Source organism: Bos indicus, chromosome 2 (assembly GCF_029378745.1).
Source record: "Bos indicus isolate NIAB-ARS_2022 breed Sahiwal x Tharparkar chromosome 2, NIAB-ARS_B.indTharparkar_mat_pri_1.0, whole genome shotgun sequence".
NCBI classification, from domain to species: domain Eukaryota; kingdom Metazoa; phylum Chordata; class Mammalia; order Artiodactyla; family Bovidae; genus Bos; species Bos indicus.
Genome location: NC_091761.1, coordinates 129583898 through 129596546, shown reverse-complemented (window position 1 = coordinate 129596546; position 12649 = coordinate 129583898). Strand labels below are relative to the sequence as shown.

Genomic DNA, 12649 nt, shown 5'->3' with positions numbered 1-12649 from the left:
AAGACTAAGGAAAGAGATTCATTACAGCTCGGTTGAGGGAAGCTTTCTGCAGGTGGCGACTGTGGAAGAAGCATAGAATTGTAATAGCAGAAAAGGGAAGATAAGGGATTCCAGGGGAAGAAACCACGTGAGCAAAGATGTGACTGCATTTGGGGGATGGCTGGTCAACCGCAACTGAGGCGAGTACAAGAAACTTTTGGGGAGAGAGATGACTTATTGCATTGATTTATTTTTACCAACAACGTTTTTAATATTTATTTATTTGGCTGTGCCAGGTCTTGGTTGTGACACACAGGATCTTTGATTTTCACTGCAGCATGTGATCTCTTAGTCATAACAAGTGGGGTCTAGTTTCCTGACCAGGGATTGAACCCGGGTCCCCTGCATTGTGAGCATGGAGTCTTAGCCACTGGAGCACCAGGGAAGTTCCAGAGAGATGATTTTAAGTGAGATACCCACAGGGCATTAAGTCACCCCGGATCCCACAGCAAGGTAGAGACTTCCTTCCTAATTCTCCTTTGTGGAGAACCGTCTCAGCTGAGGGCTGCATATCTCTCAAGCGCTAACACTCGCTAAACTCCCTTTTTAACCCAAATTTTACTGATTCAGGCCTTCCAAGTGGACAACTAAGCTCTCTGGATGGAACTTCATAACATCGTTCTCTTTTTATCGTCTTTATTTTGATAGGTTCTATTTCAAGCAAATGGTACTGTTTTTTAATTTATAGATTATTTATTTGTATTATTATTTCCCTTTACAGGCAAATTTATTAAGGGAAAAACAGTTGATTCAAAGGGACAATATTGATGTCAACATTCAGGTGGCTTACAGCTCTGGCAAAAATACAAAGGTAGCATACCAGTGATTGATGCTTAGAATACTCTGGTATAGGGGAAAAAGCAGGCAAAAGGGAGAAACTGCGAAAGAAAGCTGGGAAGGGGGTCAGATCATGGGGGGCCTGAACACCGTGGTGAGGAGTTCTGTCAACTGTGGCCAGGCATTGGCCCAAGAAAAGGTAGTGAACAGTCTTAGAGCTGTGCTTGGCAGGGCTGGCTGTGGCCTCTGAGCCCAGCGGGAGGGGTGACTGGAGGCTGGGACCACACTGGGGAGGCGGTTATAAGACTCAAGGTGAACAGGAAGAGAGGGCCCTGGACCAGGGTGAAGGTGGAAAGAGAGGAAGGGCTGGATTTGAGAGCCCCCAGCAGGCGGTGTCATAAGGTGCGATCTGGCTGCCCTGGTGAGTACAGATTTCTTTTCTAGAGGCGACCGATCTCTCTGCCTCCAATTGTCCTGTCCACCGTGATTCACTAAGAAAATTCAGTAGTCTCTGATTGGGCTTTACTGAGGAAAGATAACATCAGAAGAGGCCAGCCCACCGCAGTCTCTGCGGCCTCATTAGGGGGAATTGGAAGTGCAATCAGAGAGGATGGAGAACAGAGACTCCCGCCTCCGCATTCTGTGTTTTCCTCCTGGAAAAGTCCGCCGTCGGCTTGACTGCTTGTGGTGATTCATCCTATTCCATACGATGAACATCTGATTTTCCAAGACCTTCAGCTTCATTTCACTGAACATAAGCCGTTCGAGGATCTTGTCCTGGAGGGCAAAGCAGGCGTGCAACCTCTCCACTTCTTTCGTGTTTAGGCTGTTGCCGTTGGTTTTGGCTTCGCAAGTCCTGGATTGCTCGGCCTCTTCCTAAACTCCCCATGGCCAGAAACAGAGGAAAAGTTTGTTAATAAGGGTCATCCTTTCCCATGCCAGGTGAGTTACAAACATGATCTTGGTCAATTTCATGACCAGCATCTAAGGACCTGCCTCTTTGCCTCCTCTCGTGAGTGAGAGAACGGAGGGAGGAAATGGCCCTTTCTCAGCATCACCCAGCCTGCATGAGAGTCCCCAAACTCCCAGGACCTAGGGCTGCCTTTGGTTCATAGGAATAAGCGAAATGGCCCGCTAAGCTGTATTCACAGAGGACGTACAATCCTTAACCCAAACATGTCTGTCTCTAGAGCTGTGCTTTTCCCAACATGCCTCTTAAAAAAAAAAAACAAAACTTTTTATTTTGTATTGGAGTAGAGCCAATTAACAATGCTGTGATAGTTTCACGTGGACAGCAAAGGGACTCAGCCATACATATACACACATCCATTTCCCCCTAAAATCCCCTCCCATCCAGGCTGCCTGAGAAATAAGTGGAGTCCCCTGTGCTATTATTAGTTCCTTGTTGGTTATCCATTTTAAGGATAGCAATGGGTACTCGTCCATCCCAAACTCCGAAACCATCCCTTCCCCGACCCTTCCTCCCCTCGGCCACCTTAAGTTCGTTCTCTTAAGTCCCAGCGTGCCTCTCTGAGAATTTAGTCGGGCCTGGTAAAACCTCCAAGCCTCAGTGTTTCATGTACTGCTCTGATCTCTGTCATCTTTATCTGTCCCGCCCCTCTCTGCATGCAGTTGATAAGAATACAATGTTTTTTTTCTTTTAGTATTCAACTACAAATTCCTGGTCTTTAAAACCATTTAAGAATCAAGTACTTCAGACATGTAGAAAAAGTAAATATCACAACAAATACCCATGTTCCTATACCAGCTTAAGAAACACAGTATCACAAAGGCGACTGAGGTCCCCTGTGGCGTCTGCGGCAGTGTTCCCTTCCATCCCTGAGCCTCATCTCAACCGTAATCCTGAATCTGGTATTTATTTTTTCCAGGAATTTCTTTACTCCATTTGATACCAGTTCTCAATGGGAGGCTATTCTGCCCTCTCCTGGGAACAACTGGCTACGTCCGGAGAACTTTTTAGCTGTCACAAAAGAGGTGAGGGGTGCTCTTGCCACCTTGTGGGTAGAGGGATACTGACAAAATTCCAGCATTGTGCAAGACAGTCCCCTCTTCATGGAGAATTATCCAGCCCCAAACATCAGTCATGCAGAGGTTGAGAAATCCTGCCTTAATGTACTTTCACTGTACACAGGCATCCATACCCAAGGCAGGATATTGTTTTGCATGTTTTTTTTAACTTCATATAAAATATGTCATAATCTAGATATATTCCTGCTGTCTTTATTATTCAGTTTGAGTGACGTATCTATGTTACACATGTTTTTAACTTTACCCATTTTAATTTCCCCCCTTTAAAGTAGTTCTTAGAGACTTCCCTGGTAGTCCAGTGGCTAAGACTCCATGCTTCCAATGCTGCTGCTGCTGATGCTAAGTCGATTCAGTCGTGTCCGACTCTGTGCGACCCGAGACGGCAGCCCACCAGGCTCCCCCGTCCCTGGGATTCTCCAGGCAAGAACACTGGAGTGGATTGCCATTTCCTTCTCCAATGCATGAAAGTGAAAAGTGAAAGTGAAGTCGTTCAGTCGTGTCCGACTCTTAGCGACCCCATGGACTGCAGCCTACCGGCTCCTCCATCCATGGGATTTTCCAGGCAAGAGTACTGGAGTGCGGTGCCATTGCCTTCTCCGGCTTCCAATGCAGGGGGCCCAAATTCCATCCCTGATCAGGGAACTAGATCCCACATGCTGAAACTAAGAGATCGCATGCCACAACTAAGGATCCCACATGCCAGAACTAAGACCCAGTACAACCAAATAAAATAAAAATAATTTAAAAATACATACAGTAGCTGTTAGCTGTCAAAGCCTGTTGTCATTAAACATGAAGTAGAGGAGTCTGGGATGGGCCCTAGTTTTCAGTCGAGGCAACTGAAGCTTCATGAAGAAAATGCTTTTGTCTCCCATCACCCAAGAGGGAGCTACAGAGCAAGACTCTTAGACCAGAGTCGGATTTCTCCGTCTTGCCCAATTCTCCTGACACCTTACCTGTCTCCCCACCCCACAATCTAGCTGTGACTCTCCCATCACCCTCAGTGGAAGCTAAGGTCCCTCTCGCTCACCTGCTGGGGCTCTTGAAGAGTACGTTTGAGTTCATGCTTGACCAGCCAGTTGCTAAGCAACAGCAGAAGGAATAGAAAACCAAACAAGGCTGGCTTATAGCTGATCAGCCAAGCCATCAACGCTCCTATGGTGCCTGAGGAAGCAAGTATTCCTTGGAGACTCCAAAAAAGAGACATGAGGTCCCCCAGCATTATGGCTTGAGAGCACCCAGGCCCTGAGGTCCTGCCTCAGTCCCCCCATCAAGGACAGTTGCCCTCCATGACAGGAGTCATGGCTGCTCCCCACTCTGAGTCATAACCGGCCCCTATCCCCAGCTGCCGCATAACAATAATATTAACCCCTCTTATGTCTTAAGTAGCCACAATGTGCCAGACTTTGACAGGCAGTTTACAAGCATCATCTCATGACATCCGCACACCAGCCAAGTGATGGGGGCCTCTCTGATACCTCAGCCATTCAGCCGTACTTCCAGGCCGCCTAGTCGCTGGGGATATAGTGGTGAGCAGCACAGAGCCCCTCCCCTCACAGAGAGTGAGACTGCAAAGAAAAATCATCCAAACCTTGGAAATAAGGCAAAAAGATTTCTGCGGGCTTGTTCGCAGTAATACCAGGATATTGTCTAACTGGCCCACTTGTTGGTCACTTGCTGCTTTATTGGATTTAATATTGATTAGGGTCCTGACTCTTAAAGTCAGATGGAAAAGTTGCTCCAGCAATTTCACTTGGATATATCCCAAAGAATCGAAACCAGGGTCTGGCAGAGATATTTGTATACCTACGTTCATACCAGTATTACTTATAATAGCTAAAAGGTGGAAGCAACCCCCAAATCCATCAACAGACTAATGGATAAATAAAACTTATTTATGGTATAATAATAAAAAAAGTTGTATATAAATACAGTAGGATTAGATAAAAAGGAAGGAAATTCTGATACATGCTACTACATGGATGAACTTTGAGAACATTATGCTAAGTGAAATCAGCAAAAAGTAAAGGGTGTTTGACTCCACTTATGAGCTAAATAGTGTGATCAGATTTATAGAGATAGGACTTCCCTGGTGGAGCAGTTGTTAAGAATTTGCCTGCCAGTGCAGGGGACATGGGTTCGATCATTGGTCTGAGAAGATTCTTCATGTTGCAGGGAAGCTAAGCCCGTGCACCACGTCCACTGAGGCTTCACACCTAAGCCTGTTCTCCACAACAAGAGAAACCGCCCAATGAGAAGCCCATGCATTGTAACTAGGAAGTAGCTCCTGCTCTCTGAAACTTGAGAAAGACGGTGAGCAGCAACAAAGACCCGGCACGGCCAAAAAAATTTTTTTTAAAAATTTATAGAGACAGAGGTAGAAGTTTGGTGGTTGGCAGGGGTGGCAGACAGAGGGGAATGATGAGTTGTTTTGCTGAATGGGTACAAAGTTTTATAAGATGAAAAGCGTTCTTGAGACTGTTTGCAGAATCATGTGAACTGTACACTTTAAAACACTTAAGATGGTGAATTTTATGCTATGTGTAATTTACTCCAATTGTTAAAAGTTAATTTAAAATGAATTACAATTTCAAAATGAGTTAGTTATTTCTGGAAAAAATGGCTAATTTGCAAATGATTTTTTTGGTAAATAGATGCAAATGAATTCTGATAGAAAAAGTAACCTCAATGTTTACAGTTTTACAGCCTTGTAGGACTTTTTTTTTTTTTTTTCTTATTCAACTTTACAGTCTTATTCCAGCATTCTGTGTTCTAATGACCGGTGACTAGTTATCATTTTCTTATATTTTCCTTTGAACCAGCTTTATCAACCTGCTGGTCCTCTCAATAATTGGTTAAATACATCTTCGACATATGCTCACTATTTTGTATGAGAGTTCTTTATGTTCGAAAGTAAATTTTAATGACTATATTATTCTAATAGTATATTCAGTTAGTTGCCACTTGTTGGGCCTGTAGGAACCTGAGATAAACACATTGAAGTTAAATCTTTGTACATATACTTAAACATTTTCCTAGAATGTTTTTCGGAAAGTAGGGTTGCTGGGTCCAAGGATATGCATATTTTAAAATCTAATTTTGTGTGTGTGTTAGTCAGTCAGTTGTGTCTGACTCTGCAACCCCGTGGACTGTAGTCTTCCAGGTTCCTCCGTCCATGGAATTCTCCAGGCAAGAATACTGAAGAGGGTTGTCATTCCCTTCCCCAGGGGAATCTTCCCCACCCAGGGATCAAACCCAGGTCTCCTGTATTGCAACTGGATACTTTAGCAAAATCTAATTTTAAATTTTATCAAATGACTGGGATTCCCTAGTGGTCCAGTGATTAGGACTCTGTGCTTCCACTGCAGGGGGCATAGGTTTGATCCCTGGTGGAGAAACTAAGATCTCTAAGCCCCTTGGCCTGGCCAAAAAAATAAATGTTTACAGGGACTAAGTTACTAAACTTTCAAGCTAGTCAGGTAAAACTATAGGGTTTAAAACAAACAAGTTTCCATCTCCTATCTCACTCCTTCCCATTCTCACATTCCACAACTCAAACAACCAATTCCAATTCTTTTAGCTGTTTCTTGTGGTATTTATCTTGATATATCTAAATAGTAGACTTCCCTGGTGGCTTAGACGGTAAAGCGTCTGTCTACTGAAAGGTTGTTGTTGAATCACACGAATACACCGGGATTCTTGGCCCCCGGATTAGAAGAATCCCGGACGAGCCCCCAAGATGAAAGGTTGTTGTTGAATCACGCAAATATACCGGGATTCTTGGCCCCCGGAGGAGAAGAATTCAATCCGGGGCCAGAGACGAGGCTTGATCGCTCAGAGCTTTTGTGTAATAAAGTTTTATTAAAGTATAAAGGAGATAGAGAAAGCTTCTGACATAGGCATCAGAAGGGGGTAGAAAGAGTACCTGCTTGCTAGTGTTGACAATGAAGTTATATACTCTCTAATGAATCCAAAGAATGTCTGGAGGTTGTAAAGACCTCATCAGACCTACTCCCATAATTTACATTTTAAGATAACAGAATTAGCCAGAAGGTTTAATCCAAAGACTGTCCTTAATCCAGAGACTGTCCTCAGGCAGGATACATTATTGTTATATAATCCTAAGGAATGTGGAGAAAGAAAAAAAGTTTGTCCTTTCTTCCTCCTTGAGAATTCCAGACCCCTCTCTCCTTGGGGACCCCTAGATTTCCTATCAACCTGCCTAGGAAATGACTCTCTCACTACGATGCAGGAGACCTGGGTTCGATCCCTGGGTCAGGAAGATCCCCTGGAGAAAGAAATGGCAACCCACTCCAGTACTCTTGCCTGGAAAATCCCATGGATGGAAGAGCCTGGTAGGCTACAGTCTGTGGGGTCCCAAAGAGTTGGACACGACTGAGCAACTTCACCTTATACCTTATCTAAATAGTAACTTATATGCAGAGTACATCATGAGAAATGCTGGGCTGGATGAATCACAAGCTGGAATCAAGATTCTAGGAGGGAAAGATCAGTAACCTCAGATATGCAGATGACACCACCCTTATGGCAGAAAGTGAAGAACTAAAGAGCCTCTTGATGAAAGTGAAAGAGGAGAGTAAAAAACTTGACTTAAAACTCAGCATTCAGAAAACTAAGATCATGGCATCTGGTCTCATCACTTCACGGCATCCCATCACTTCATGGCAAATAGGTGAGGAAAAAGTGGAAACAATGACAGACTTCATTTCTTGGGCTCCAAAATCACTGTGGACAGTGACTGCAGCCATGAAATTAAAAGACGCTTGCTCCTTGGAAGAAAAGCTATGACAAACCTAGACAGCATATTCAAAAAAGAAACATTATTTTGGAGACAAAGGTCCACCTAGTCAAAGCTATGGTTTTTTCAGTAGTCATGTATGGATGGGAGTGTGCGTGTGTGCTAAGCTGCTTCAGTCGTGTCTGACTCTTTTCGACCCTTTGGACTGTAGGCTCCTCTGTCCATGGGATTCTCCAGACAAGAGTACTGGAGTGGGTTGCCATTTCCTTGTCCTGGGGGTCTTCCCCACCCAAGGATCAAACCCGAGTCTCTCAGGTCTCCTGAACTGGCAGGTGGGTTGTTTACCACTAGCACCACCTGGGAAGAGAGCTGGACTATAAAGAAGGCTGAGCATCGAAGAATTGATGGTTTTGAACTGTGGTGTTGGAGAAGACTCTTGAGAGTCCCTTGGACTGCAAGGAGATCAAACCAATTAATCCTAAAAGAAATCAAACCAGAATATTCATTGGAAGGACTTGATGCTGAAGCTGAGGCTTCAATAACTTTGGCCATCTGATGTGAAGAGCCAACTCATTGGAAAGGACAGCAGGAGGAGAAGGGGACGACAGAGGATGAGATGGCTGGATGGCATCGCCGACTCAATGGACATGAGTTTGAGCAAACTCTGGGAGTTGGGGATAGACAGGGAAGCCTGGCGTGCTGCAGTCCATAGGGTCGCAAAGAGTCGGACAGGACTGAGCAACTGAAAAACAACAAGACATCTCAATAGTATGCTTATTCTGTTATTTCAGAATTTCTCAGTTTTGACATTATAAATGATAGTAGGGGTTGGACTGCTTGCCACTCAAAAGCCATTAAAGAGGCCAGGTTGGAAAGGAAAGTTTTGGATGCTGGCAAGAGGGGAATGTGGGGGGGTTGATGCCAGCCTGAGTGGGGTGGCTACATGTAGAAATAGCACAGTCATCTCTGACGGTCATCTTGAAATTGATCATCGGTGATGTGACCAGTTTCATCTTGATTGTTTTAAGTACAATTAGTCTTCAGTTCTATGGTTGTTTTGTTCCCATTTCCTTGAGGCCAATTCTCAGAACTGTGGCAGCTTATGTCATGGTTATAATCTGGTCATTATGTAGTTAACTTCTTCCACCTAGTGGGAGTTTCAGAATCTTTAAGACAGCTCACAGGATATGGCCTCAGAGTATTATCTATAGCCTTTGGGAAGGAACTAAAGGTACTTACTTCATGGCAAATAGATGGGGAAACAGTGTGAGACTTTATTTTTTGGGCTCCAAAATCACTGCAGATGGTGACTGCAGCCATGAAATTAAAAGACGCTTACTCCTTGGAAGGAAAGTTATGACCAACCGAGATAGCATATTCAAAAGCAGAGACATTACTTTGCCAACAAAGGTCTGTCTAGTCAAGGCTATGGTTTTTCCTGTGGTCATGTATGGATGTGAGAGTTGGACTGTGAAGAAGGCTGAACACCGAAGACTTGATGCTTTTCAACTGTGGTGTTGGAGAAGACTCTTGAGAGTCCGTTGGACTGCAAGGAGATCCAACCAGTCCATTCTGAAGGAGATCAGCCCTGGGATTTCTTTGGAAGGAATGATGCTGAAGCTGAAACTCCAGTACTTTGGCCACCTCATGCGAAGAGCTGACTCACTGGAAAAGACTCTGATGCTGGGACGGATTGGGGGCAGGAGAAGAAGGGGACGACAGAGGATGAGATGGCTGATGGCATCACTGACTCGATGGACGTGAGTCTGGGTGAACTCCGGGAGTTTGTGATGGACAGGGAGGTGTGGGCTTACTTATTTTAGGAATATCAGCTTTAATAGCAGCAATTAGTTCTGTTACTGCAGCAGCAATATCATTGACTCAACAAGTGCATACTGCGCAATATGTTGATACCATGTCTAAAAATGTTTCTTTAACTCTAGCAACTCAGGAAGCTATAGATAGGAAATTAGAGATGAGAGTAGACGCCTTAGAAGAGGCAATTATGCATATTGGGATTGAGTTACAGGCTTTAAAGGTGAAGATGGCTTTGACGTGCCACGCTGATTACAGGTGGATATGCGTGACATCTTTGAAGGTAAACGAGACAGATTATGAATGGGAAAAGATTAAAAATCATATCTCAGGTGTTTGTAACAGTTCTGATATTGGCCTGGACTTAGGGAAACTTCATAATCAAATACAGACCTTGGAACACTCTCAACTGGATTTTACCGCCGCTGGAGCAGCTAATGACTTTTTTCACACCATCTCTAACTTTATTTCTGGAAAAAATATTCTGTCTAATATCCCTAGTCTCTAATCCTACTTCTCATAATCATTCTTCCTTGTATTGTCAGGATTCTCCGGCAGAGCATTTGGAGGCTCGAGACTGAGCTGCATCTGGCTGTTTTAAGAAATAAAAAAGGGAGAGATGTTGGGGGCCAGAGTGAGGTACTCCGCCCATGGCAAAGGTCATGAGGAAGGAGGCTCGACATACGCAAAGGCGGGATCGAGCCTCAGGAGTCCCCCTGGAACTCCTCGAGCATCTACCCCCATAACCAGAGCCTGCCTACTTTACTACTTTGTGCTCACCTACACCTCTGACTTTACGGGGGGCTGTCCCCCACCACCTCTTTCGGAGAAGGAGTTAACCTAGAGCTCCAGTCAATAAAAACTCTTGGGTGTGACAAGAGTGTTTTAACCTACAAACTCCTCTGAAGGTTCTCTGGCCTGCCTGACAGGCTCGTCCGGCCACATGTGATTGCTCACAGCCTCCCAACCATGAGAGGCACGAGATGCTTTAAACCTTCTAAAAACAGGTTCCTTAGAAAAGTTAGAAAACTATTAGTATAAGTATAATGGGCTAATTAGAAATTGTGTTGGTGAAGGGTTTTTCATTTGCTGAGCCAATGTTTGTTGCTAAGTCTCCATATCCCCTGCCCTTACACACATTAATGAATATATAGAATTGACCTTTGATATTAATCACGTTAGACCTTAGGCTAAGTAAATTCTTTCCTTAACTAAAACCCACTACACCCTCACCCTGTAGGAGTGTAACTTTACTTGGGTGGCGTCTGTTTTGAGAATAATCAGCCCTGGAGAAATAAGTGTCCTGACTGACTGACCGCTGTCACAAGGAGAGGGTCGTAAATTGTCAGCAGGCCCCCCTGGCCAGAAGATGATGTAACACCCCTAAGACCTCTGTATACATTTGTGTGAAGCACCTGACTTTAATAAAAGTCAGGACTGCTGTCCCCACGTGACTTTTGTATAACATCTCAGTGTATAAAAACAGACTCTGGAAAATAAAGAATTGGGATCAGTTTCTCGAAATACTGGTCTCCCCATGTCGCTCTCTCTCTCACTCTGGTTGAGTCTCCATCTGGAGCGCGGAACCCACCATGCTTACTAATTATGCCTGGGCTTCTAAGATCCGACCGGGGAGGCCTCAGTGTCTCCTCTCCTTCGGGAGAACGGAAGGACGCCTGCGGCCTACGTAAGTGGTGCAAGCTTCTTGTCTTGAAGTTTTATTGGTCCCCCGCGTAAACCAAGCTACTCAGCCTCTTTTCTCCACTGAATTTTCCTACTGAGCTATCCTTATTCTATTACTCTTTATATCTTTAATTAATATCTAATTGAAGCTATTATATCCTGATCCTCGCCTACGCCGTCTCTCCTTCGAATACCCTGGATCAGCCGGGGCTGGTCCCCGGCGTGATCGCATTAAATCCTGTAGTTGTTGTAACACGGCAAGACCGTAATTGTCATACCAGTGGGAGGTCACTGTCACGGGTATCATGAGGTAGGGTGGGCGTCGCAACACCACAAAAGAGCAAACGTTATATTGAGGGGTCAAACAGGATGAAAGCATACATTGTTCACAAGTTACCACGTTAGGTCCACCTGAATAATTCATGCGTACATTAAGTTTGTTGGAGTCATTAGTAAAAAGGAAAACATAAGGCGAGGGTGGACAAGCTAAAACAGAATAAGTAGAATTATTTTCTGGTTGGAGTTCACGCTGCAGGTGCCCTGTCAGTCTCGCCAGGATCTCGATGTTTATCTTGTCTCCCCTGCCGGCGGGCTCCTCTTTTGTGATCGAAGCAATGGGGGAACTGGATGTCTGGGGGTCTGCAACATGGAGAATCAACCTGTCCCAGATCTAAATTGGAGAATTTGCATCCTGTGGAAAAATACAGGCACATCCTCCACCGCTAGTTAATAATGGGTCAGGACCCTTTCATTGTCCTGAGAGGAGGTCCTTCCATTTAACTAATGGCTTTGCATTCAATTGCTCTGGGCACCAATGGCGAAGCATTGCAGTAGTTCCGGCTGAAACGGCATTTAAAATATTTATTACAAAAAGAGCAAGTTGCAAGATTTGATGGGGAGAGCTATACTTAAACTCCCCTTCTTTTAATTTTTGAATTTGAAGCTTTAATGTTTGATGTGCTCTTTCCACAATGGCTTGTCCCCGGGGATTATAAGGGATGCCTGTATTGTGTTTAATTTGAAACTGTAAACAAAATTCCTGAAAAGACTTAGAAGTGTAAGCAGGAGCATTGTCAGTTTTCAGAGCTTTTGGTAGGCCCAAATATGAAAAACAAGTAAAGAGATGTTGTATAACATCTTTAACTGCCTCTCCGGTACGAGACGTTGCAATAAGGACATGAGAAAAGATATCCATAGTTACATGAACAAAGAAAAGTTTTCCAAATGAAGAGATATGAGTTACATCCATTTGCCAGAGTATGTTAGGTTTGAGACCGCGAGGGTTAACTCCCGTAGGTAGACTATTATAAACAGTGGGGCAATAGAAGCAAGAACGCACAATCTCCCTAGCAGTTTCTCTGGGAATTTGGAATTGATATCTTAAAGCAGTAGCATATTGATGATGAAGTGAGTGAGAGGCTCTGGCCTCCTCAATCACAGTAGCCACTGTATTTCTGGTTAAGTCAGCCAAATCATTAAAGGCATTTAAAGCGCCAGGCAATCCGGAATGAGCCCGAATGTGTCCAA

At 44.3% G+C, this 12649-nt stretch overlaps 1 protein-coding gene across 2 annotated transcripts; it reads right to left on the bottom strand.

The window, feature by feature from the left end:
* Positions 1-4171, bottom strand: TEX46 (testis expressed 46). 2 transcript variants are annotated; one of them, XM_070776954.1, is made up of 2 exons: positions 3896-4171; positions 1-1692 (listed from the first exon to the last, which is right to left on the bottom strand). In XM_070776954.1, exons 1-2 carry the CDS (start codon positions 4085-4087, stop codon positions 1396-1398), a joined length of 489 nt encoding a protein of 162 aa, XP_070633055.1. In that variant the 5' UTR covers positions 4088-4171; the 3' UTR covers positions 1-1395. The 2 variants fall into 2 exon arrangements, 1 of the variants encoding a protein (XP_070633055.1); XR_011563088.1 differs by lacking the exon at positions 3896-4171 and adding an exon at positions 3621-3889 and having other exon boundaries at positions 1594-1692.
* Positions 4172-12649: the final 8478 nt, after the last annotated feature.